The sequence below is a fragment of the Amaranthus tricolor genome, chromosome 8, assembly GCF_026212465.1.
Source record: "Amaranthus tricolor cultivar Red isolate AtriRed21 chromosome 8, ASM2621246v1, whole genome shotgun sequence".
NCBI lineage: Eukaryota > Viridiplantae > Streptophyta > Magnoliopsida > Caryophyllales > Amaranthaceae > Amaranthus > Amaranthus tricolor.
Window position 1 is genome coordinate 22,641,988 of NC_080054.1, and position 25,690 is coordinate 22,667,677.

At 29.8% G+C, this 25,690-nt stretch overlaps 2 protein-coding genes across 2 annotated transcripts; both read right to left on the reverse strand.

Annotated features, from left to right (window-relative positions):
- Positions 1-5,226: 5,226 nt before the first annotated feature.
- On the reverse strand, positions 5,227-6,915 carry LOC130820767 (uncharacterized). Its single transcript, XM_057686274.1, has one exon. The coding sequence runs from the start codon at positions 6,730-6,732 to the stop codon at positions 5,575-5,577; it is 1,158 nt and encodes a 385-aa protein (XP_057542257.1). The 5' UTR covers positions 6,733-6,915; the 3' UTR covers positions 5,227-5,574.
- Positions 6,916-18,536: 11,621 nt separating this feature from the next.
- Positions 18,537-22,065, reverse strand: LOC130820977 (protein CONSERVED IN THE GREEN LINEAGE AND DIATOMS 27, chloroplastic). Its single transcript, XM_057686559.1, has 7 exons — positions 21,496-22,065; positions 20,774-20,926; positions 19,938-20,015; positions 19,738-19,833; positions 19,606-19,641; positions 19,232-19,410; positions 18,537-18,898 (listed from the first exon to the last, which is right to left on the reverse strand). Exons 1-7 carry the CDS (start codon positions 21,718-21,720, stop codon positions 18,736-18,738), a joined length of 930 nt encoding a protein of 309 aa, XP_057542542.1. The 5' UTR covers positions 21,721-22,065; the 3' UTR covers positions 18,537-18,735.
- Positions 22,066-25,690: the final 3,625 nt, after the last annotated feature.

A 25,690-nucleotide genomic window follows, 5' to 3' on the forward strand; every position in this document is an offset into this window, starting at 1 on the left:
TTGTAGAGCATGCTATTCGCAGTTACTAACTGTGAACAGGGTAAAACAGGTCAAATAGCTGTTCGCAGTTACTAACTGCGAACAACTATTTTGTCTTTTTTGACCTGTTCGCAATTAGTAACTGCGAACAGCCCCAAACCTCAGGTTAGGGAATTTCATGCTTACTTTTGGAATAAGTTTGAAAGTTGGATTATTTGGTTCATTTTTTTAATTTTTTGACTTAAAGATTTTAAATTTTCATTCCATGAAGCATTATTTCAATTTGGGTTTTGAGATATTGAGGTTAGTTGGGTTTGGAGTGGTAATTGGGGCTTCGGTGACGTGGGTCACTATGCTGGAAGTTGTGGTGGTAGCCGCGACCAGTTCGGCCACCACGGCGGTGGTTGCGATGGCCACCATAGTGGGAGGAGGTGCCACGAGAATCATTGTTTTCCAAATTTTCCAAAGATGAGGATTTAGGAGTAGTGACAAGAGTCGAGTCATGAGAAGAAGAAACATCTTTATTGTTCGAGTGTTCTTCCAATTCCAACATAGAACGGATAGTAATAAAGGAGGGAACCGGAGACATATGTTGAACCAAGGACCGAAAGGTGCGATAATCGGAAGTTAAACCATGAAGAACTTGGAGAGCCAAACGATTATCTGAGATTGTGGTGCCAAGATTAGTAAGAGTAGTAGCAATATTCTCAAGTTCGTTACAATAAGCCTTTACATTCAAGAAATTAGCAAGGGAAATATCATTGAATTGAGACTCAAGGTGAAGAATACGAAAAGTTTTGTTATTTTAAAAATTGTTCTCAATGCGAGTCCAAGCATCAAAAGCACTATCATCGGGACAAACAATCGATTTAAGAAGAGAGGGACTAATAGTACCACAAAGCCAGGTTCGAACAATATCCTCAAGACGTTGCGAATCGAAGTCTTTAGGAATCGATGCTTTAGAGGAGTCGTTGGGAACAATGTGAGAATCCACAAAATGAGCCCAACAATGAAGTTTAAAGAGAGTGACCTGAGTATTAAAATTGGTACCATCTTCATCAAGTTGAATAGGGACAAAAGTTTTGATATTGGTAACCAAAGTTGGGGGATGCATTTTGGTGGAGGAGGCCATGAAAAAGTCAAGACAAGAGAGGGAGACATGAGGTGGCAGCAGCCTTGACAGCGATAGCTGGCCGGCAGAGCAAGGAGGCGAAAGAGTGTGGAAAGGAACCTAGGCAAATGATTCCATGTAGAATGTTCATCTAGAGAGGACAAAGAGAGAGTATGCATAGCTTGATTGATATTCGTCGGAAAGTAGTCCGGCGAGAAAGATGACCCGGTAAAGAAATTATGGGTTGGACAAGGCCCAAGGATATCCCGAGAGGAGTTGGTGGTAGGATGTTTTAGGAGAAGCCATGGAAGAAGCAAGGGGGGGGGGCGGTAAGGGTGGGGAACGTTTGTCTTGGGGAGCAAGGAAGAAAGTAAAAAGGGTTTAAGAGAGGAAAAAGAACCTAAAGTCTTGATACCATGAGAGAATTGGTAGAATGATTGGTTGCCATTTCATTTCAAAATGAAAAAATAAATACAAGAGTAATCTTGAAGAGTAAGAAAACTAACTACAAGGGTAATCTTGAAAAGTAAGGAAACTAGCTAATTACAAAATAATTACCAAAATATAAAGATTTACAAGATATGCACAATATTCTATTCTATTAATATTAGAATAAAATCATATCTTGTATATTCTTGTAAATCTTTTGATTTGATTATTATTTTGTAGATTATTTAGTTTTCTAAAACCAGAGATTATCTTGTGTATATATTCTTCATTTTATGAAATGAATGGCAAGGAATAATTTCTTACATATAGGACATTAGTGCACAATAAATTATTTTGCACTACTCCTCAATTGTCTCTTCATTATATTATAGTCTTTTACTCTCCACTCTACTAAAGACACTAACTCACACTTTTTAACTCATACTTTCTATGTTATAAACTGTTACACACTATATTATAATGTTAGTGTTTAAGTTTATTTTTAACTTACTATGCGTACATCTTAAAAAATGTGCTGTACTCAAACAACATTTTTGTCGCTCAATTCTACAAGATTTAGCCTTTAAGATCCACGCCGTTGTCTCAAAATGTGCCCATTGGCTATTGTATTGTAATAATGTGGAGTTGGCTTTATATACAGCAGTAGCACCAATGTCCCATGTCACGAAAGGCCATTTTCAATAGACCATGAAATCAAAATAAAAATAAAATAATTAAATAAAAATTGACACTTTAATCATTACTCCACCACTTCCACCACTACTCTCCGATATCACTCTTTGTTTCTTTCAAATATAACCCTCCCTATTCCCTCCCATTATTCCCTCCCATCACGCATGCTTTACTTTCTATTATGTCTTCCTACTTGTGGTCCTTTCTCATATACATATATACTCCCACTCTCCCCTTCCTTTCGACACAATTACAATATTAGATAAAAAGTAAAATTTGTGGGAATTAAGAAAATTACGTTCTAAGAATGCCAATCATGACCAAAATAAAATTGCAGTAAATTTTATGGGATGAACTAAAATAAAAAATGTAACAAAAATCAATTAGACATATTGATTATTTATTTTTGGAAAAATTACTTAGAATAATCCAACCTTTACATGATTTTTGTACAATAATCTCACCTATTGATTAAGCATGAATAATTCCAACTTAAAGAAGTATTTTCCTAGCAAACTCGGTTAAACGGATGACTTACTATAGCAAGTTTTATTTTTTTTAAAAAAATAAATTAAAATAAAATATCGAAAAAAAGTTAAAAAAAATGTTCAAAACTTTTTAGTATTTTTTATGTAAATTTTTAAAAATTTTCTCTAATTTTCTATTAATTTTCAGTTTACTTTTTTGGTAAATTACCTACTATAGCAGATAATTCGGTTACCTGGGCTTACTGTAGGCAAATACCCCATAAAATTAAAATTATTCATGATTAATTAATAATTGAGATTATCATAGGAAAGAAAAGATTTTGAAGTAAATAAATGAGTATCCTTTTATAGCATAAAGATTTGATTAGTGAAAGGCGTTACATTTGATAAAAAGACATGATTTGTTAGCGAAATATTTACAAGATACATGATTGGTGAGGGATTGCTAGTGTGTTTACAAATTCATTTTCCTTTTGCGATCTATCATCTTATTCAAATATCTGTTTGATTCACATATTTTCTCTTATTCTATACTAAAAATTAATAATGTAATTTTACTTCCTTGTAACAAAATTAAAACGATAGGAAAAACAAATTAAAATAAAGTTCATAAGAATACAATACTTGCATGTTGCATCTATGAGTGTTTAATGTTCGTAAGATCGATCTAACCTGACTACTCAACAACTTAATGAGATCTTTTTTATGGATTAAAAATCTGAAAATTTATAAGTAATTCCTGTAATTCTCCTTTGGTTACACTATTATTTTTTTTTATATTTTTTCTCATCAAAACGAATAATTGATTCTAAATTTTGTTTGTAAGAAAGCTTTACCTGTGATAACTATAAACATGAAATTTGCGGAACTTTTGTTTGTTAAGAAAGCTTTACCTGTGTCAACTTGGCAAATCACACTCTTATGAAGGGATTTAATGAAGTGATATTTTAAAATTGTAATTTATTTTGTGTTTTTCTTATTTTATTACTATGTTTTTTGTCTTTTATAGCAATTTACAAATCACAGTGATTGATTAGGATTTTCTAATACATATACTCACTCCTATTAACCCAAAATGTCTAATTTGACTTTTTACAAATTTTAGGTGGTCAAAAAGGACAAAATGTGAAAGACAAAGAGTGTAGTATTTTTAAATTTTGAAAGGAGTGAAATAGGGTTAGTAAATGTTAAAGTGGGGAAAATGTTAAGTTTTATAAGGATAAATTAGTAAAGTTAATATACCCAAATAGAAATGAGACATTTATGATAACTTAACCCAATAAATAAGATAATGGAATATAACATTTTCTATATTAAACTTGCACCAAGGTGATGATCATTAATTTATAAGAAAAATATACTTAAGTGAGATATTAGATTCAATCTAGTAATTAGACTTAAAAATATCAAATTGTAATGATTTTGCTCGAAAACCTTCCCATTCTCTAACGCCTAAAGTAAAGATTCTCGCCAACGAACATATAATAGACCGAATCACTGGAAACATACTAAATTGCTAAAATTTTGAGTACATTTTCGTGTTTATATTCGGTCACCATAAAAGATATTAGAATCTTTTTTATTACTTATTTCTATTACACATATTAAGATTTTGACACTTATGTTGAAATAAAAAATAAATATTAAAATGTTTCTATTTTTTTCTATCAAGCAATTTTAACCATTAAATAAGTAATGGACTTTTCATTAGATAAAATTTTATGTGATAGAGACTATGCTAACTCCATAAAAGATGAGACGACATTCAAGTACCCAAAAATTTGGAGATCCATATTTTGGCATATGCACAATCTCAAAGTTACTCAGGTTATAATTGAGTACATCCCTAATCAGAATTAACCTCAATGTAGGGTGGGTATTCATGCCTAGGAACCTAGGCAGCCTAGAAAAGAAGAATTTGTGTCTAACAAGGTTTTCTTTCTAGAAGTTACATCCATCAAACATTTTTTTCAATTTGCAAATATACTAGTCAGTGTCCTAAACTACTCATAGCTTCATAGAATTGGAGTGAACTATTATACTTCTATTAGTGGTCATCATTCTCACCTCAAATATGAGTTCATAATATTGTTCAAACTAATATTTTATATATCGTATGAAAATTCATTATTTAACTTAAATATGTGAGAGGTTTTTAAATTAAATATTATTTTTTTAGAGGAAAAAAATAGAGGGAGTATTAATATACTAATCTACCTTCATTAATATTCTGATTAAAGATTTAAATTATTAATTTCTTTAGTTATATATATATATATATATATATATATATATATATATATATATATATATATATATATGTAAAATTAGATATTGAAACATCAATTTCTCACAAAAAAAGTGAGAGAACTTGAAAAAAAATTAAGCAATATAATATAAAAGGTACAAGTATTAAATTTAGTTAGGATCGAAGAGAGTATTATTTTAGTAGTCATTCAACTTGTCTTATTCATATTTTTGTATATAACTCTATCTGTAATATCTAATTAAAATTTACAATTTTTTATTTTACTTTATTACATCAAAATCTAGAATTATCCCATTAAAAAACATAACATTATCCGTAATAATCTACTAAATACTCATTCAAATAACATTTTTTAACTTGGGTCATCCTACCAAATAACAACCTCATAGAGATGAGGAGTACATTTCAAATTAAAGACAAAATATACAACAAAAAATACATTTTAACTACTAGACTAGGATATTATACATCTCTTGAACAAAGGACAAAACTAATAAAAAAATAAAATACACATTTAAAATTATAAAAAATGCATGCGTAAATGGCCTTATGGAAGAATCATAATTTCTTCAAAATGAAATTATCTTTAAAATTTATTCCTACCCTTAAGAATGAGTATTTAGAAGAGTTGAATTAGAAAGATTTTTTAACCATTCAAATGTACGATTATGATGATGTGAAATGACCTGTTTTCCTTGTCGGATTTGGCTATTTCTTCCCTGTTCTTGTTGTAGCTGCTCAACTTTCTTTTTTGCTACGTTTTTGTCTTCATTTAAACCATATTTTCCTGGTGAATTCTTTTGTCTATTTCCATAATAACCACTTTTCATATCATAATTTGGTCTAATAGGAAATGGATCTATTGCCATTACTGAACACTTACAACTCCTAAAAAATCCGCCATTATCACCAATTTTGTTTTCTGCTACTAATTTCTTCTTCCTCTTCTGCATTTCCAATACGAAATCGTTAATTCGACTTCCATCGATCGACTTTCGAGCTCCATTGTTATTGTTATTGTTATTGTTACCGTTACAACCAGTATTACTACCACTACTATTATTACGAGGAATTAACTCAATCTCAGGAGTCCTAACCAATCCTAATTTCAAAACCTCCCACATTTTCGATTTTTTCCCGATGGCCGAGCCATGGGATGTAAATCGTACACCTGAGTCCACAATTTGAGGTTTTGGACTCGGAAACGAGTGAAATTGATTTTGAATCCTGGTTTTGGATAACACCGGTACAGTTTTAACACTAATACCGGTGTTATCTGAACAACTACTACTACCACTACTACTAGCGGCGGAGTAATGACTTCTAACACTGCTGCTCCTGCTGTTGCTGCTCCTTGACGTGAATCCTCTCCGGTCCATAGAATCGGACCTTGACACGCTTCTCAACCCGGACATTGAGCTAACCGAGTTCCGGTACGGTAGAATCTGTCCGCCGGAGAATACTTCATCGGCCGTACACATTTCACCATTTAGAGTACTCATTGATCCGATTAATGATCCGAAATCGAAATCAAAATCGAAATCGGAATCTGAATCGAAATTATCTTCTGCGTTTTGATTTTCCGATTGACGATTTTTTGCTTCGACTTCTTGATTTCCAGTAGTAATTGGAAGGTCAGAAAGCGATAATGCTTCTTCCAATTCTCGCTCTTGTTCATCGTTTTGTTCTTCATTACAGTGGTCAATGTTATGTTCTTCCCAAGATTGGGTTTGGAAATTTTCGATTTCTTGGAATGAAGACATGGTTAACCTCCAAGAAGTAGAAAAGATTCTGTGGCTACCTATACAGAAAGAGAAGAGAGTTTTTAAAGGGAGAATCGAAAGAAACGTTAAAAGAGAGGATAGAATATTGGAGAAAGAATGTAAGTAAAGGATAGAGTTGGAGTGACTATTGCCGTTATTCTATTTGTTGTTGATGAAAAATGACGAATAACTAAAGGCCATTTCTATTTAAAAATTCAGCTTCTGTCTCATTATGATACAGAATTATACTACCTCCTACTCAGTCTAAATGTTCCATTTGATTTTTGACACTATTTATTTATCCTTCTTAATTTGTATTTTACTCTTAATCTATAAGTTAAAACATAGTCATGTGGGATCTTATTTGATTTGTATCAATACAAGGATTATTAATATCAACTTTTTATAATTTTTAATTAAGAATTTAAGATATTAAGATTTAAAATGTTGCCTCAGCAAGTGTGAAAAATCAAATGGGACATTTAGGCTGAATAGGAGGGAGTAAATGACAATAGAATTAAAACAAAAATTAATTAATCAAATTTATGTATAGTTTGGCAACATAGAATTTATTAGAAAATGGTATTCAAATTCAAGAATTATAAATAAAACTTAAATACTTGAAATTTGCAAATTTTGATACTTGATCAATTTTATATTATTATTGAAATTTTATATGAAATTGACCCAATTTCACATTATCAAATTTAAGATTTGTCAAACATAGTATTTGGGCAATTCAACATTTGAAAATAAATTTCAAGTTGCCAAACATATCATACAATGTCTTTCAAAAAAAAACTTTAATCGGCAATGTGGTTTACAGAACAATATACTTAATTTTAAGAATTAAAACCGTAATTTTTTTTGTTTTTGTTTTATTTTTTATATTATTTTTAATTAATCGGTTAGTCTACTAATAAAAAATCTCACTAGATAACCGTCTAAATCAACAATTATTGTTAGACCTTTTAAAAATTTAGTTCGTTCTATTAATTTTACACCATTTTTATTTTTAAGGTATACATCAATACTTTCTTTTAATCTATTCTTATACTTCATTTTTTATTTTTTTAACTTTTTATACAATTTAGTATTTTTTTTTTTATTACCATAAAAAAAACTCTTTAATTTTCTTTGATTAAAGTTATTGCAAATGAAAGGAATATTATAAAATTGTTTTTGTAAACAAATTCATTCAAAATATAGATTTTAGTTATAAAATATTTGAGAAGGACAAGATTTGAAAATATTTTACGAGTAGATTTTTCATTAATAAAATGAAAGCATTGATTTTTTGAAGTTGTTTGATGGAACCAAAGTTTGACACGTGTAAGAATGTAATGCGGGACAGTTTTAGTGATTGTGGTTTACGAGTTAGGACAATTTATTTATTGACGCTTAACGGCATAGGTGTCTTTTTCATAAGGGACCAAATAATTTGGTTTAGGCTCATTAACTCTCTCGTTCAACTTGCTTATTGAATTTGTTTTTTTTGTAACAAATAGAAGTATTTTTTTTAAGAGATAATTTGAATTTATGATTGATGATGTTAAATGATGCTAAATTTATTATATCAAAACTTTACAAAAATATATGATAGATCAATGTATGAAATGTTATACAATAACATTCAATCATATTATATAATAGTATTATAATATAATAAAAATTTTAAAATTTTATAAATGTTACATTTTTAAAGATCCTTACCGCTTCATCATATTTGTGTTGCATAGTCTATTATCATCATCCTATATACTAAAACAAAGATTACTTAATGACACATGTCAGCCTCTAGTAAAAACTTTTCCCGCTCAAATTAGCTTCTCACATACACTTTCTTATAACTTTATTGTAGCTTTCAGGACAAGATTACTATACATTAATCTTTCTATCATTCTATATACTAAAACAAAGACTACTTAATGACACATGTCAGCCTCTAGTAAAAACTTTTTCCGCTCAAATTAGCTTCTCACGTACACTGTCTTATAACTTTATTGTAGCTTTCAGGACAAGATTACTATACATTAATTCATACTATTGTAATTCTATATGACTATTTATTTTGCCTTTTTAAGATTAAGGAGATTTATATCTTTATACCAATTGGAATAATATATGTGATTTTAGTAAGATTGAAAACAAATTTTCTTCCCTTTATATGTGTTGGAATATTATATGTGATTTTAGTAAGATTAAAAATAAATTTTCTAGTTAAGATTTATCTTTTATATACTAATACAAATTACTCTGATATTTTCTACCTCTAAATTGAGCATGTTTCTTTATGTATACTGTATATTATTAGTCATCATTCTATATACTAAATTGTTTACTAAATGAGGTTGATAAATAACATGATCGAGTAAGTGGTTAATTGCAAAAATATTTGTCTTCTATTGAGAAGCAAAGACAAAAAGAGGTAAAAAAAAAATAAACTTATTATTATTAAAAAGGAAAATTTGATATTAATAATCCAACATTTCACTCATCTGCTATGAATAATCTCACCTATGGATTATTTTTTAATAATCCATTCTTTTCCCTTTGTTTGCTCTTAGCATACTAATATTAATAGGGTATGCTGATAGCAAACTAAGGGTAAAAGTTGGATTATTAAAAAATAATCTAAAGGTGGGATTATTCACATCGGATAGATGAAATGTTTGATTATTAATATCAATTTTTCCAATTAAAAATGAAATGGGTAACTCAAAGGCTTAAAGTTAATCAAATGAGGTGAGTAGCAAAGTGAAGGTGTATAAGATGTCGTCATTTGCAAGATTATGACTTTCATACACCATTTTTATTTATCTACACACAGAAATAAATGTTGCGTTCAAAAGAAAAGTTTCCTAGAAAAGAGAAAGACAAATAAGATAAAATTGTAATTTGATAATTTTTCTATGTTAGAATTCTTCTTTACATTTACAAATATTACTATGTGGAAATTCATTAAAATATATCAACAATTTAAGTTGATTATATTTTGCCAAATACTCAGTCATTGAAAATAGCGTCATTTAAAATTAAGGGGTCTTTCTTTAAATTATTGTATGATATGATATGATGACTTCGCTCTCTTTGTCTCACTTACTTTGTGCACATTTTCAAATATATTAATCGATGTCCTAATGCATCTTATTGTGCATAATTATAAATTATAAAAAGTCGATATAAATAAATTACATTATAACAAATCAAATAAGATCTCAATTGACTATGATTTAATTTATATATTTGGAATAATTCAAATTAAGAGTGTTAGGAATAATGTTAAAAACTAAATTGGGTAAATGAAAGGAGTATGTTTTAAGTATAGTTGAATTTGGATAATTAGAAGTGTTAAAAACTAAATATGGTATAGGAGTTTTAAGGTATCTCAAGAAGAAGTTTTCTTAAAAGATAAGTTGAAAATTGGTAAGAAATTGATTTTTTGTTCGAACATCAAAAGGAGAGAGAAACTTTGTGTTTTGAGTTTTTCAAGAATATATTTTCCTTATCTTACAAGTACTCTTTATTTTCATTTTGTATAAGTTGTTTGATCTAAAAATAAAAATAAGCATTTATCTATGCATTTTTCATGTGTATCTACTCCATTATATACGTTAGAGTATTTATAATCTATTCAGTTTTTGATAAAAATAACTTTTTGTATATCGTGTTTAACACGGGTAATCAACTAATATTACATACATACATTTAATATATGGTGATTATTAAATAGCTTGTGTTTAGCACGAGTAATCAACAATTATGTTCTAATAATGTGTAAATATTGTTATTTATTATTCAATTTTTTTTGTTGTGATTTTTTAAAAATTATTATTCATAGTTCTCTTTCTTAACTTTTATTTAATTTGTTTATAACCAATTTATTATTTATGGATAATAATTTCTAAATATCTTGTGCTTTAGGATGGGTGATCATCTAGTTAATACTACGAAATGGTTTCGCAGTTATTTTCAAATATCAACTTTTCCAATTTAACCCAATTAAAGGCAAAAAATTTCCTTTGTTACCAAACGCCATAATTGAGGTAATCAAGGCCATTGTTTTTATATCTTTGCCATGTAACCCAATTGTGGTTATGATATGCCTTGAATATTTGTTAAATTACATTTATTATATTAAATTAACAACTTTTCTGAGAGATGACTTCTTTAATTTTTAAAAATATATGCTATAAAAAAAGCAGTATCTTGGGTTATTGTAAAACAACTTTCTTTAATATCCCTCAATCGAATACCAAAAAGAAAAGAAAGATTTGATTTTTAAATTCAATAATTTTAAATCTTTAAGTAAACATATATTTTAGATATCAAAAACAACTACTTTACATGCTAAAAAACTCTACTTCACATATCACAAACTACTAATACGCATGTTAAAAATCCTTAGATTTATACATTATAAACACCTACTTTTCATACTAAAAACTCCTACTTTTCATTTGATATACACCTACTTCATATGTATTACACACTTACTTCAACTTGTTTAAATGCCTAATATATATACAACTGCAAATGGAGGAAATTATGGGTAAACTAAACGTCAAAACGAAAGCTTCAAAACGTTTTCACTAAATATTTTGAACTATTGCAAATTACACAAATAATAATGTCATTAATATTTATTTTTCACAAAAAATTTCTACTTAACTTCTTATATACACGCTCCAACCCCAAGGGTTAAGGTTTATATATATACGAATATGAATATGATTATCCTAAAAAAAAGTTGTACATGATTTGCTATTTTTTTGGTGTAAGATCATTTACTAGTTAGATTTGCAATAACCGAAATTTAGGTATGGTGAAGTTTCTAATAATAGCAGAAAAATACAATGTTATAGTTTGACAGAAATTATTTTTATTGACTTGATGTGATGTACATTTATTATCTTAAAATAATCAGCTATAATCTTAAAGTGATTATTACTTTATATAATCATAGAATAATAATTTATAATAAAATAATTTCTTATAATTTTAAAATAATTAAATAAAAAAATTGGCTAATTATATAAACTCAGTCACATAATTGAGAAACACTCCAAAAACAGAATTAAGTCAACATCTATAGCTGTAGCTATCAAGATCTGCAAGAATAATTGAGAAACAACCAAAATACCTAATTGAAGTTAGAATAACAGGACGACATTTCACCTGGCAAAAAGAGGTTTCTTTCCTTGCTATCAATAAATGTGACCATTAATGGAATGATGGGATTGCATTAAACCAAATAAAAAAATATATGTACCCAGCTTTGTAGATGTTGGGGAGTATATCAAATTAACATTTCAGTATTACACACAAATTAGAATTTTGGATGGAGAAAGGTAGTGGACTAGCAAGTAAATTATATCCTATTAATTTGCATTTTGTATTTTACACTTTCTTACATATTAATAAAATATGTTCTATTCTCTCTGCCTGTTGACGTAGTTAACATATTGTTATTAAAGCACATTAAATCTGTCTGTAATCTTATATTTTGCTTATCATTTTTGCATTTTTAAAACAAATAAATTAAATAAATTAAATAAAATTAAAAGCATGACATGAATGGAAATGGTCCTCTACAATGTCTGTGTGTTGTATAAGCTAATTGCATGATATTTTTTGTTGTTGTGTGTGGTTGGTTGATTTGTAAATTCTAAGCTTTCATGGACGGCTTGTGAATAATAAACATGGGCATCGTCCTGCCTTTTTCCTTCTTTTTCTTTCACGCCTTTAAGTTGCCTGCTCCACAGGAAAAAGAATGTGCTAATACTGTTATTCTTGTGTGCCATTTCCATCAACCTTTTGTATTTTGTTCTAGAATTTTTCATGCTGGTGTTTCAAATTTAATTTTTTTATAATATTTGGAAACAATATTGGAGTAGATGAATTAATTTTGAAATCTTTTATAGGGTTTTTAATTTATAAGAATGTTTTTATCTTGAATGTTTCAATTTTATGATTGTTGTTTAATGCATAGAATAATTACAAGCCTAATCATAAAGTGTAGAAGAAAAACAAATCAACTTATAATTCCTAAATATAGGATATATAAAATAATTACTGAGATTAAATAATATTTTAATACATCCTCGCACTTGAAACATGATGATGAATGTTGACACTGTTACGAAAATCTTGAAAAAGAACATTGGAAAGTTCTTTTGGTGAATAGCTACAATTTGATACCGAGAAGGAATGTGAAGAACTCTTACTTGACCTTGTGCTACCTTTTCATTACAAAATGGATATCTATTTCAATGTGTTTCATTTGCCAGTCAAGTAATTAACACTAACGCTGTCACAACATACCAAAGTTGCTTTTACGATTGACAGTGAAGTTCAAATAATAAGTTTTTCAACCAATAAGATAAGAAACATATTAACAAAGTCACGATATTCTACTTTAACACTAAATGGGATAATAAAATATTGAAATTAGTGTTCTGACAAGTTTGGCGATAAATTTAAGTTTGTTGAGTTTTGACGAATACAACTAGGGAACGAAGATTGAGTAACCGGGTTGGATAAGTGTGTAGTTGGTGGGCGGTGGGCCAATGATCTTTAAGCCCTAAACTAGGTTTGGATTTGATACCAAAAGATGTTCCCCTAAGACTTGCAAAATTCACTCACAATTACAATTAATCTATGTGAATATGACCCCAACTTAATTCCATCATATTAAGTGTAGTTTTTTGATGCCACAATGAATCGTAAAGATCGCTCCTAATCCCCTGTTTTAACGGCAACATAGGAGTGGGTCGTTTTGCTACGATACCATCATAACTTGATGTCATAACAAAAGTCAATTAGTCGACACCATCGCTAGTAGATCATCCAACAAATCCATCATCAAAGTACCTTCCTCGTCATTTGATCCACCTTAAGGGAAGATGGGACTTGCTAGGAAACCTTAGATTTTTTTATGAAACAATGCATATATTATCATGAATATTTATATAAACTTTTTTTTAAACACTAATCTAGTTATATTATCAATCTTTGAATTTAAATATGTATATGCTTACGTTCAATTTTAAAAAGTTGTATAGCATTGTGAATTTATAATTGGTTAGATGAAAGTCATATAAATTTTTTAAGATTTTAATGCAGACTGCAAAAATATAAGAGAACTTGAGGTGCTTAATAGAATAAAATCTAGAGCACATGAAACCATTATTCAAAATAATTGTCAAAATTAACAATAAAAATGCTATACTTAATAGGGGTCTCCATTAAGAGCTAAAGCACTATCTTTGTAGTAGTTTCAAATCATCATCATCCATCTAATATAGGATTTGGATAGAAAATGATAACGAATAATCCATAATTATACCCTTCGGAGAGAGGGCTAGAGGAATAATACGGTCAATTTTATCCCAAATAATGAGAGCCCTATCTAGGGAGAAATATTAGTGATATAGTGACTTCAAGAGCAAAACTACATGCATATAACATTAGCCAAAATAAGAGTTGAAATAATAGAATAATTATGTTGAGTCATAAATAGAAAAAAGAGCAAATAAAAAGCAACTCGATACTAGGATAAGAATAAGTAACTAAAGAAAACTATTTGTAGTCTAAAATATGAATTTAGCGTCTCCAATAATTTATATCCCTAGTCAGGTCCTTAGAGAAGTGCAACTCATATTCAAGTCATTCTTAATTTGCTCGCCACGTTTTTTTAGGTTTTCCTCAACTTCTCTGACCTCTTATTATGATGTTTTCTATCCTTTTCACGGGACAATCAATCGTCTTTCTTTGCACATGTCCAATCCATCTTAAAATATTTTCAAGCATCTTAGCAAATAATGGGACAACACCTAACTCCTAGTTCTTAATTCCATCCATCATTATATTACCGCACATCCACCTCAGCATTCACATCTAGTACTTTCATATTTTCTTCGTGAATCTTTTTAACGAACCAACGCTCTGTCCTATACAACAATATTGGCTTATTGGCAACTTGGTATTTATTATATTTTAGTTTAATCGGAAACTTCTTACCACATAAAACTCTAATGGTCACTCGCCACTTAAGTCATCCCGCTTGTATACGGTATGTAATATCTCCATCAAACTTTCCATTACTCTAGATATATAACTTAGCCCTATACTTGAACTTAATCGTACTTGCAACTACATATTTTTCCAATTGTCACCTTCGGAGCATCAGCTTGCTCTGTGCAATTTAAATAGCATCCCTTGGCCGCTCTTGTCCTCCTATAGGCCGACTACAAGCGATACTCATAAGTCAAGCTGAAAGTAATGAAAACTTTTGAAAAAAAAACCTTTGTTAATAAATAATTATCAACTAAGCTCGGGTCAAAGAAATCTATCTGTCCTTTTAAAATAGTACTCCCTCCACACTATTTTAATTGTCCCATTTGCTTGGGCACGGTTATTAAAGATGCGTGGGGTCCATTGAAAAGGTGGTAGTTGGGTAAGTAGGGTATATGGAAATATATTCGTAATTACGTGTGTGAACTAAGGATATTTAGGTAAAAAAAGATTGACAAAAATAAAAATGTAACAATTAATATGATTTTGCCAAATAAGAAAATACGACAATTAAAATGATTTGGAGGGAGTATTATTTAACTAAAAAAACTCTTTAACATATTTAAGTTAGACAGTATAATCTTATATTGATACAAAATAACTTCTAAAATAAGTGTTTTAATGTCTGAGCCTATAATTAAGTCTTATAAACAAGCTCAGATTGAAAAAAGTTAATAAATATAAATCAGAGTACTCGCAATTTTTAACTGTTCTACTCATTTCTTTCTGCAAAACTTCCGTTCAATACAAAATTAAATGGCGCTGTTCACCGCGTCATTTCATCGATCGAATTTTCCCTCTCCTTTTTTGAAAAACACCAAAATAAGGTAATCACTAACCAGAGTCACCAGAATCGATGACTCGGTACAAGCACTGAGTCCTCCCGTTCCGACTTATCTGGGGTTGGGAATGTGTACGAGGTTCTCGGATTTTCGGACGATTATTTGATTGGAGAAATTGTTAAGAGTTTATCAGGAAGTTAGCAAAAGAATTGCATCCTGATCTAGTTTCTTCGTCGGACACTGATTCTACCAAGTGTTATTCAAAATGTTTCGTGAATATTATTGCTGCTTATGAGGTAATTGTTTTTGTCATTTTGGAGTGGATAATTATAACTTATATATTATGCTATTTGAACTTTACTTACTCTAATTTCATTTTAAAATTTAAAATTCATCTGATTTAATTTATTCTAGTGTTTAAATTACTGAATTGTTTGGGACGAATATAGGTTTATTATCAAGTGTTCTCTATTTTTTCTATTTGAGAAGAAGGCTGTATTTGAATTTAGTTTTGAGAAGATTTTGGAACTTCGTGTAATTGCGATTTTGAAATCATTTAAACAAAACTGAGAAGCATTTTGCATAAACATACACTTCTGGCTTGATATTTAAGAAGTAAAGAGGAATGACTGTTATGTGGGGTATTTATAGTGAAGTACTGAAGTAAATATATTAAACATTATAATGAACAATAAATTAGTAAATAGCACACATCACCAACGAAATCTATCTTCCCTTTGATCCGCCAATGCCTAAGTTGTGAGAAGGCTTGCAAGAACAGCAGCCTTGAACAATTACAGACAATGTATGTGAAGAATGGACAAGTACATAGCAAGAAGTAGAGAATGGACAAAGGCAAAATGTTGTACATTATTTTGTTGTAAATACTTCACATGTGAGACAAGATCCCACATCGATAAAATAGTGGGTTGTTGACTTGCATATATATTGGATGAGCTAACCTTCCTACTACCATATGGTTTTAGGAAACAATGAACCTTATCAAGTGCATGTGCAAGTCAACGCTCTTGATCACGGCCTAATATATTCATTATTAGAAACATAAGATGATACAAATTTATTGGAGTATCAAAACATGTAACTAACTCTAATAACAAAAGGAAGAAGGAACTGAACTTTGTTATAACAAACTTCCTAAAAATTAGTTACTTAACAACTTCTCCAACTAAATTTCACACCCCCTCAAGCTTGGAATCTTGAATGAGAGACCAAGCTTGGATAACAATTGTTGAAAATGAACATAGAATCTTTATGTAAACATTATCAAGATGGGATGTTGTAGGAATATAGGTAATTGAATAAGGCCTCAAGAACTTTATCACTGAGTGAAGTAGCATTTGACTTTGATGTGTTTTGTTTTTTCATGTAGCGCATGATTGTGGGCCGCAAAAGAGGAAAACATGTTTAAGCTTAGAAAGACCCAACTCCTCAAGTAATTGAACAACCCATGTGATCTCAGATGAAGCTGCTGCAAGTGCGCGATACTCAGCTTTTGATGGTGACCTTGAGACTGTAGCTTGCTTCTTAGATTTCCAACTTATAAAATAACATGTATCCTGTGACTGACCGTCTTGTGCTGGGACAAGATCCCCAATCTGAGTCTTAGAAGTCCCGAAAGGATAACTGATGACTGATCACTTGCTTTAAGCAAAATGCCTTGCTCAGCAGTAGTATGGACACAATTTAGAGTATGAAGAAGGGCAGCATAGTGATCAAGAAAAGGTGCTGGCATAAATTGACTAAGGTTTTGAATAGTGAATGAAAGATCAAGTCTAGTGTTTGTGAGGAATTCAACTTGCCAACTAGGCTCATATACTTTGTGGGATTTGAATAAGGTTTGGTGAAATCAGCTATAAGCTTGAGGTTAAGAGGAAAAGGAGTAACAACAGTCTTAATTGAAACAACACCATGTCTCTAAGCAATTACCAAGTAAATTTCTTTTGATGTAAGACATTCCCATTATGAAGTTGATGAACCTCTAGCCCTTAAAAAGTAATGAAGTAGGACTAGATCTTTAATGCTGAAGACTTTGTTTAGATGCTCTGTTGGATCCTCCATTTGACTTATACTATCACCGGTAAGAACAATATCGTCTACATATATTGCAGCTATAGCCATGCAACCGGATTTATGTCTAATAAAAAGTGACTAGTCATTCTTAGATTGCTGAAAGCCTGAAACCCTTGATGAATGAGCATGCATATTGCATGGGTAGCCTTGAGTCTTAAGACCGGGAAAATCAGAAGTTTCATATCTTTTTGCCCTTTAAAGTGATTGAGTTTGATCAGAACTGTTGAAAGATTCAACTTCAAACATATTTGTATTTTTTCATTGGTTTAATAACCAATAAAATATACGAGATAGAAAAATAATAAAAAGGCATAATAATTCACAATTATCGAGAGAATGTTGTAATGGGGGTTTGATTTCTATTGTGAACCTACACTTATACTATGTTTGAATAAGAGTTTAGAAAGGAAAGGAAAAGAAAGGGGAAGGGGTGGGAATGATAATTAAAACTTCTCTTGTTTATTAACGAGGGAAAGGAAGGGGGAGGAAGAGAAAAACTATTTTCTTTTGAAATCTTTTCACTTTTGGATAGATTCAGCAAAATCGAGGAAACTAGTCACTTTAAATTCATTCCTTCCAAATCCCTTTCCTCCAAATTTCTTATCATAACTAAGGAAAAATATCCCTCCACATCTCTACCTTTTCTAAACTAGGGAAAACATATCTCTCCAAATCTCTCCCTTTTTTTTTTCCTTTGCAATTCTTGCAATCCAAACAAAGTGTTAATGTCTATGATCAAATGGACATTTAACTTGCAATATTGTAAATTAATTTAATTTTCAGTATATGTTCCACCTTTAATTCCATTTCTAGGGTTTTGGGGGCACAGTATTATGGTGTTTGATGGGATGAAAATTAGTAATTGAAATTTAGATGATTTTAAATCCTTTCTGTGTATATTAGATACAATAGTCTTGTTCAAAGATGATTACTTTGACGCTAATAATCTATCCCACACAACCTTATATTATTTTGAAGATACTGAATCAAGCTTTGGATTTAGCATTTCAATCTCAAAATCTAAAATTTTGAACGAAAACTTAAGTCCAGCATTCTATCTTAGTAAATCCTCCCATTTGCAATATTGTCCACCTGCCAATGCTCGATAATACCTATCCCTGCAGTAAACTGGCCTCCCATCAGCTGCCTCTGCCGCGGCAGCTGCCATGTCATCGTCTTGCATTACCTCTATCGGTAACCTTAGCAACTCCTCTTTTCTGAAAGACAACATTTTCAATTACAATTCGATTGTCAGATTGCTTTTATATATATGATTTTTTAGAATCTTAAGCTATATGCTCCCTCCGACTCCGTCCCACACAATTTGCAAAAGTTCTCTTGGTTGCCCAACTGATGTTTCTACTTTTTTGTCTACGGCCCAACATTCCTTTTCCTAATCTCATTTACAGACTCAATCTCTCTTCATTTCATCCACATCTCTTTCATCCTCTTGTTTTTGTTTTTTCTTTCACACCAACTAACAAAAAATGCAACAAATTAAATAGGACGGAGTAATTGTTAAAATTGAACTTGAAAGTCTCTTTATGCACCTTAAGTTAAACTTGGAGTTGACATTTGTAGTTGCATCCAGAGTGGTATTTTTGGTGGTGAAAGTTGTCTGGAAAAAATTCTCCACTGGTGTAGCAAAGATGAATAGCAGGACTCCAGATACAAGCAGTGCCCCAGTTCCAACCAAAGTTTGCTTCAACAGTTTGATCACTGGTTTCACCTACACATATTTTACAACAAAATTTAGTTTCTCGGAATTTTTGTGTATTCTTATGATTTTGGCAACACATCTTTGTATTAATCCTTTTCATATGCTCATCCATGGTTCTGAAATCCATGAAAAAGAACTTAATTTCCTTTTTATTTGCCTGTTTTCATTGTGCAATTTAAGAACGGAATAGAGTTTAATGTTTACCTTGTAGGATCCTAGCAGTCTGTCACGAGCTAGAACCTGAAAGGACAAGAACATTTGTCACAAGAATGACTCATAGCAAATCGAAGTTCTAAGGTTTTTCGTGTGAAGTTACATATGTGAATAAACTCGAACCTCTGGTGGCTTCACCCACATTTGTCCGTCATACCAGCCTGTCTCTTCATACGGTACTACTGCTGATAAAAGTCTGTCTCCCACAAAACTCCATCCCTACATTGCGCCAATTAGTATCAGTGAAATGTACTGTGTGACTAATACATGTTCAAAAGCTTATTTGAAGACATGAATTAGTATCAAGTATGATGAGAAAATACCAGATAGATCCTCAGGACAATCAATGATACCAAAAAAAGGCTTCCTGTTCCCGCAGCCAATATAAATCTTAGGGGTTCCTGCACCATCATCAAGAGCAAGTGCCTCGTGAACAAAAATATTTTTCTTGTAGATGAAGATTTTACACTGGCTAAAACAATTGTTCAGGTTTTGATTTCTTGAAAATAACATCATGTTGTTCCAAATGCATTTTTGGTGCTCTGTGATAGCATGCTTTGATTTCTGCATTTCCTCAATCATATCTTTTGGTGCTCCACTCACAAAGGAGAGAGCTTTAGAGCAGAAATGATGTATTTTTCCATTTGTTTCTCAGACTTCCGTTTTTGGGTAAAATTGACCACATTCACCTTGTCCGCTCTTTGAAGAGAGTACGGGTATGGATTATCCTTCACCTTCCCTCACCTAGACCTTGTTTTCTAGCGGGATATTGGAATGATGATGATGACTTTTTTTTTTATCTCAAGTAACCGTGTCAAATCGTTGATACTCAGACATGAGCAAGACACCTGGACACTTTGATTTGGTTCAAAAGCTTGGGTTATTTATAAAATAACCTAGTCGGACACTTAGACACATTACACGTATTCATGTCAGACATGGGTACACGAGTCCAGTAACAAAGGTCTTGAATTGTTGATGTTCTATGCATCTTCTGTACTCATTAAAAGCCTAAAAACTTAATTGTTTATGGAAAAAAAAGTAAACAACTTGAAGCTCAAGATCCTGATTTTGTTGTTTTACTTCATTATTCATCTTGTGTTTTTAAACTTGCTCTATTTCTCTGTTACCTCAGGATTAAAAGTAAACAAAAGAATACCTTTGAAGGATTGAAGCTAGCAGCCGCAATAGGCACTCCTAGAGCAGTGAAAGTTGCTAACCACAGACCGCCAAGCCGCAGAAAGAACGAAGGTGGACTCAACTCAGCCCATGAATACAAGGTTGCTTCCTTCAAAGATGTGTACTCATTCACCTGTACTCAACCAATTATAAACCACTTTAGGATTGGGTTAGTACTTACTTTCTCTGTTCCATATTACTTGCAACATTACAAGATAATGCCTTATTCATTCATCACCCTTAATTTGTGGTTAGTTTTTAATCTATAAGTTAAAACATAGTCAAGTGAAAGTGAGATCTTAATTGATTCGTTTCAATGCAATGATTACTAATATCAAATTTTTATAATTCTTCATTATACATAATTAATGATATTAAGGATTAAATTAATGCATTAGACTGCGTGAAAAGTCACATGGTGCAATTAATTTAAAACGGAGGAAGTATATCAAAGTAAGCACTAAGTAGGATTATAAAAGATTGGAAATGTTCTCAATTCTCAAAGGCACTATCCATCTAGGCATGTTTTTGAACCGACCCATAAATGACTTGAACCGACTCAAAAAAAGAAACTGTATGAACATACCTACCCATACACACTATACTCGAAAATAATCCGACCCAATATACTTGACTCAAAGTCTTACCAAGACCCAAATGGATACCCGATGCAACTGTTATTGTTTATGGGGGTGTACTTACCGGTTGCTGCTCAAATGGAACTTCGATCTCCAAACGCGGGTCCCAACTCTGACTTGGTAACCCTTTAGTACTTTCATTTGGTTCCTCTCGTATAGCTTTGATAGAAATATTTCTTAAAATTCTCCACTCCTTATGACTTTGTATAAGCCAAGATCCATGTCTAATGCCCAATTTCACTTGTCTGGATCCATCAATTGGAGTACAACATACATGAAGTCTCAGCATTTTGTTTCTTAAGAAGCCAGAACCTCACTTGCTTCATGCCATCATCTATCAACCAAATTTTGATATCAATTGGAGGGGAGATAACTTTTGATGAGTTAACTAGTTCAGATTAGATATAGGTCCTGTTTGCTTAAGACCGTGTGTTATTTACGTGGAGGAGATCAATTATGCAAATTTATATGGGGAAGAAAATTGGATTTTGTGAAGATCATGGACCCACAAGGGAGCCAATTAATTCATGCCATTTCATAAGGTGGTCCTTATAAATGGGAAATTTATGCTTGTGTGTCTTGTCTAGAGGTGTTCAAAATAGACCAGATATTTTGATATTTATCCGACCTTGAAATCGAACCCGAATTAACCTTACTACAATATGAATTTAAAATATTGCAAAAATTAATATGGAAACAAGACCCAATTTTGAATGGATCTAATAGAATTGATTGAAGGTACACTAATAACACTATCCTATTTCTTTTGGGATATATGTGGTTTACATTAGTTTCTTGTAATTTAGAATCTGATTCAGGTAGGATCAAAAAGTCAAGAGATCAAGAGAATAAGTGGGTAACGTGGCTAATGCTTGCCTACACACTTATTTTCAAGTCTTTCTCATTTTTTCCACATTGAACCTTGATTCATGTCATTATATGAAGTTCTATAGATGGTGGCTAATCGCCTGATGGTTTGTAGAAAGTGTGTTTGGGTTTTGAGTTGTTTGCCACGTATTTGTTTATTGTTTGGATGGACGGAATTTTCAACGAGTGTTATATGAGATTATTTTATTATGAGACAAATTTATATAATTAATTTATTTTTATTGATTACTTTAAGATTGTAAATGATTATTTTAAGACTCAACTTTAAGGTTATAATTAGTTATTTTAAGATTGTAAGTGATCACTTTAAGGTTATAAATAGTTATTTTAAAACTGTAATGTACATTAAACAAGCCCAATAAATATTATCTCACCCTAAAACCGTATACTTGAGAATTTGTCAGAAATTTTTGGGTGACAATTAAATCTATACACTAAACAATGACTAAATGAACAGAGATTACACATATTTGATTATAATAAACTAAATAATAAAGGAAAAATAAGATTACAAAATTGACTTAGATCTAAATAAAGTAACCGTAACCCATCAAAAAAAAAATAAATAAATAAAGTAACTGAAACAATATTCAGGATTAAACCTTTTCATAAGCAATATTTCTCTCTTTTTTTTTGGTGTTTAAGGATTTTCCCAACAAGCTCTTTCTTGAGAGACCGTCTTTTCTAAAGATGGTTCTCAAGAGTCCAACCCACTTTCCTTTAGTAAATATCTTAATTAAAAAAAACTGTTTTAAAAAAACTATAGAAAACTGTTTTAAAAAAAAACTATAGAAAACTTTTTTCTTTTTGGAAAATGAAAAGTTTTTTGATTAACTGCATATTGCCAAGTAAAATAAAACATCATTTAGTAATAAATTAGATTTATTTTTATTTTTTTTAAAAAAATTAAGGTTCATCAATTATGGAAAATAGTGATGTTGATAATGACAATTATGGCTAATTTTTATGATTTGGGGTTAAAATAATATATTTTGAGTTATAACATAATATATTTGGGGTTATAATAGAATATATTTGAGTTATAACAGAATACATTTGTGGTTATAACATAATATATTTGGGGTTATAACTCAATATATTTGAAATTAAAACTTAATATATTTGAGGTTTTATAACTATAATATATTTGCTTGTATTATTATAATATCAATTTTATAGTATTATGTCACAAATATATACTGTGTTATAAACCCAAATCTATTACGTTATAAGCGCAATTATATGTATGTTATAACCCTAACTATTTTATGTTATAACTCCAAATATATTATGGTTATAACTCGAAATATATTATATTATAATTACAAATATATTATGTTATAACTCCCAATATATTATGTTATAACCACAGTTGCTTTTATTAATTTCCTCAAACAGTAAACATTGTTGTCTTCTTCAATATCATTATTTACACCATTGATGAAGCTTAATTTAATAAAAATCAAAAAATTGTAGGTCCAACTAATATATAACACAATCAACCCAAAAAAAAATGAAAATGAAAGCTTTAAAAACGAAAATGATGAAGTATAAATACATAACTTTGATGGTTTTGCAAATGTTGAAGAAGATAAACAGAAAATAAACAACAATGGAGTTTGAGATAGGAAGATGGAGATTGAAAACCACAAATGGAGTTTGAGAGAGTAAGATGAGTAGTTTTGTCAGGAAAGAGAAAAAGAAAAACTGAAAATGAAAGTTAAAAAGTATTGTTTAGAAAGTTTAGTTTTTTTTTTTTAATTTAAAAATTGGGCTGGCCCAAACTTGAGACGTCTTTTGTAAAGACGGTCTCAAGTAAGAATTTGTGTTTTCCTAAAGTTCTCGTTGAGATATCTATATTTATTTATCTATCTATCTATTTATCTATTTATCTATATAATATACTAATGAAAAAACAATTATGACACATGTCGACTTCAAAATAAAAATTTTCTCGTTCTTTTCATGTTATTAGGCAAATATTTTTTTTAGCATATCATGTAATATCTTTCTGATTAGATTTGTTAAATAAATTAGTTATAAAAGATTTTAAAACTACTCCATCTTATTTATTTATTAAACCATATACAATCAATTAAGATATGCAGTATCTTTTAATTGCAATGGATAATTATCGGATAACATTATTAATTATTTATTTAAAAAATTAATTTTCATTAAAATATTTTTTTAATAAATTAAGAACACAAAATAATTTTAATATAGTTTTTTACAAATAATTATATACACCACTTATATGGCTATATTAAAAAGCCTACACAAATTAAATAGGTTATATATTAATTATTTAAATAAATAATAAGGAAGATGTTGGTGAAATAAATTTCAAATGATAATTCTATCATCTATGACAAAATTATAACACATAAATTATTATAGTAAAAAAATAATCCTTTCAATCCTTAATGAAGTTCCCATAAGGAATGTTCACCGGAGTTAAGAAAAATAAAATCTTTTAAATAATAGACATTATTTTATTGAATAATAAATTTAATGGAGGAAAAGTGGAAACCATAAACATTACAAATATTAAATAAAAGTTAGTGAAAAAAATATGAGGACCACAATTAATAAAAAATATTTTTATAAAGTTAGTGCAAAATATGTAAGACTATAAAGAATATAAAAATGTAAAAATGAAGTTATAGTGCAAGATATGTAGGGATCGTAAGTATTATTAATATATTAAATCAAGATGAATAAGATTATTTTTGTTCAAAATTGGTGACATAAACAGAAAGATTATTTTGTGAGAACAACAAATAAAATATCCTGAAATGACAAATGGAAACTTCTTTAAGGAATGAAGAGAGTATGTTTTTTAGGCTGAAAACTTATTTTAAGGTTTTATAAAGACATTAAGCATTTAAATTATTATTTATATTTATTTTCATATGTTGAAACTTTCTATTATTTTTTATGTAATTACTTATAATCTATATTATTTAGTGCATGATTTTATGATTAGGTTTCCATATATATTAATAATATATATCTCAATCTAATAGTAATACTTTTATAGTTTTTAAAACAAATCAATTTATGATTTCAATATGATTTAGGAGTCATATAATAACTTAATTACATATATATAATTAATAATGTTTTATTTAAATAATTCATAAATTGTACTTGATACGAAAATCTATCTAGTACTATAATAATATAATAACACAAAGTGACAAAACTCACATTCAATGATCAAAGCTTCCAAAAAGGAAGACATAAGATATGTATTCTAAGAAAAGGTTGCAAGACTGAATTAAAAAATTATGTTTGATGTTGAAAGTTGATTTAGTTTTGTGTTTTTTAAACCCTCTTTAAGTAGAATTTAGCTCATAAAAAACTTT

What these genes read in the sequence shown, in the direction of transcription:
- LOC130820767 (XM_057686274.1), bottom strand. Translation starts at nt 6,732, where the DNA reads ATGTCTTCATTCCAAGAAATCGAAAATTTCCAAACCCAATCTTGGGAA.
- LOC130820977 (XM_057686559.1), bottom strand. Translation starts at nt 21,720, where the DNA reads ATGCTGAGACTTCATGTATGTTGTACTCCAATTGATGGATCCAGACAA. An exon ending in CTAGCTTCAATCCTTCAAAG is followed by an intron (nt 20,016 to 20,773) that starts GTATTCTTTTGT and finishes ATGATGGTGCAG; the next exon opens with GAACCCCTAAGATTTATATT. An exon ending in GACTGCTAGGATCCTACAAG is followed by an intron (nt 19,411 to 19,605) that starts GTAAACATTAAA and finishes AAATATGTGTAG; the next exon opens with GTGAAACCAGTGATCAAACT.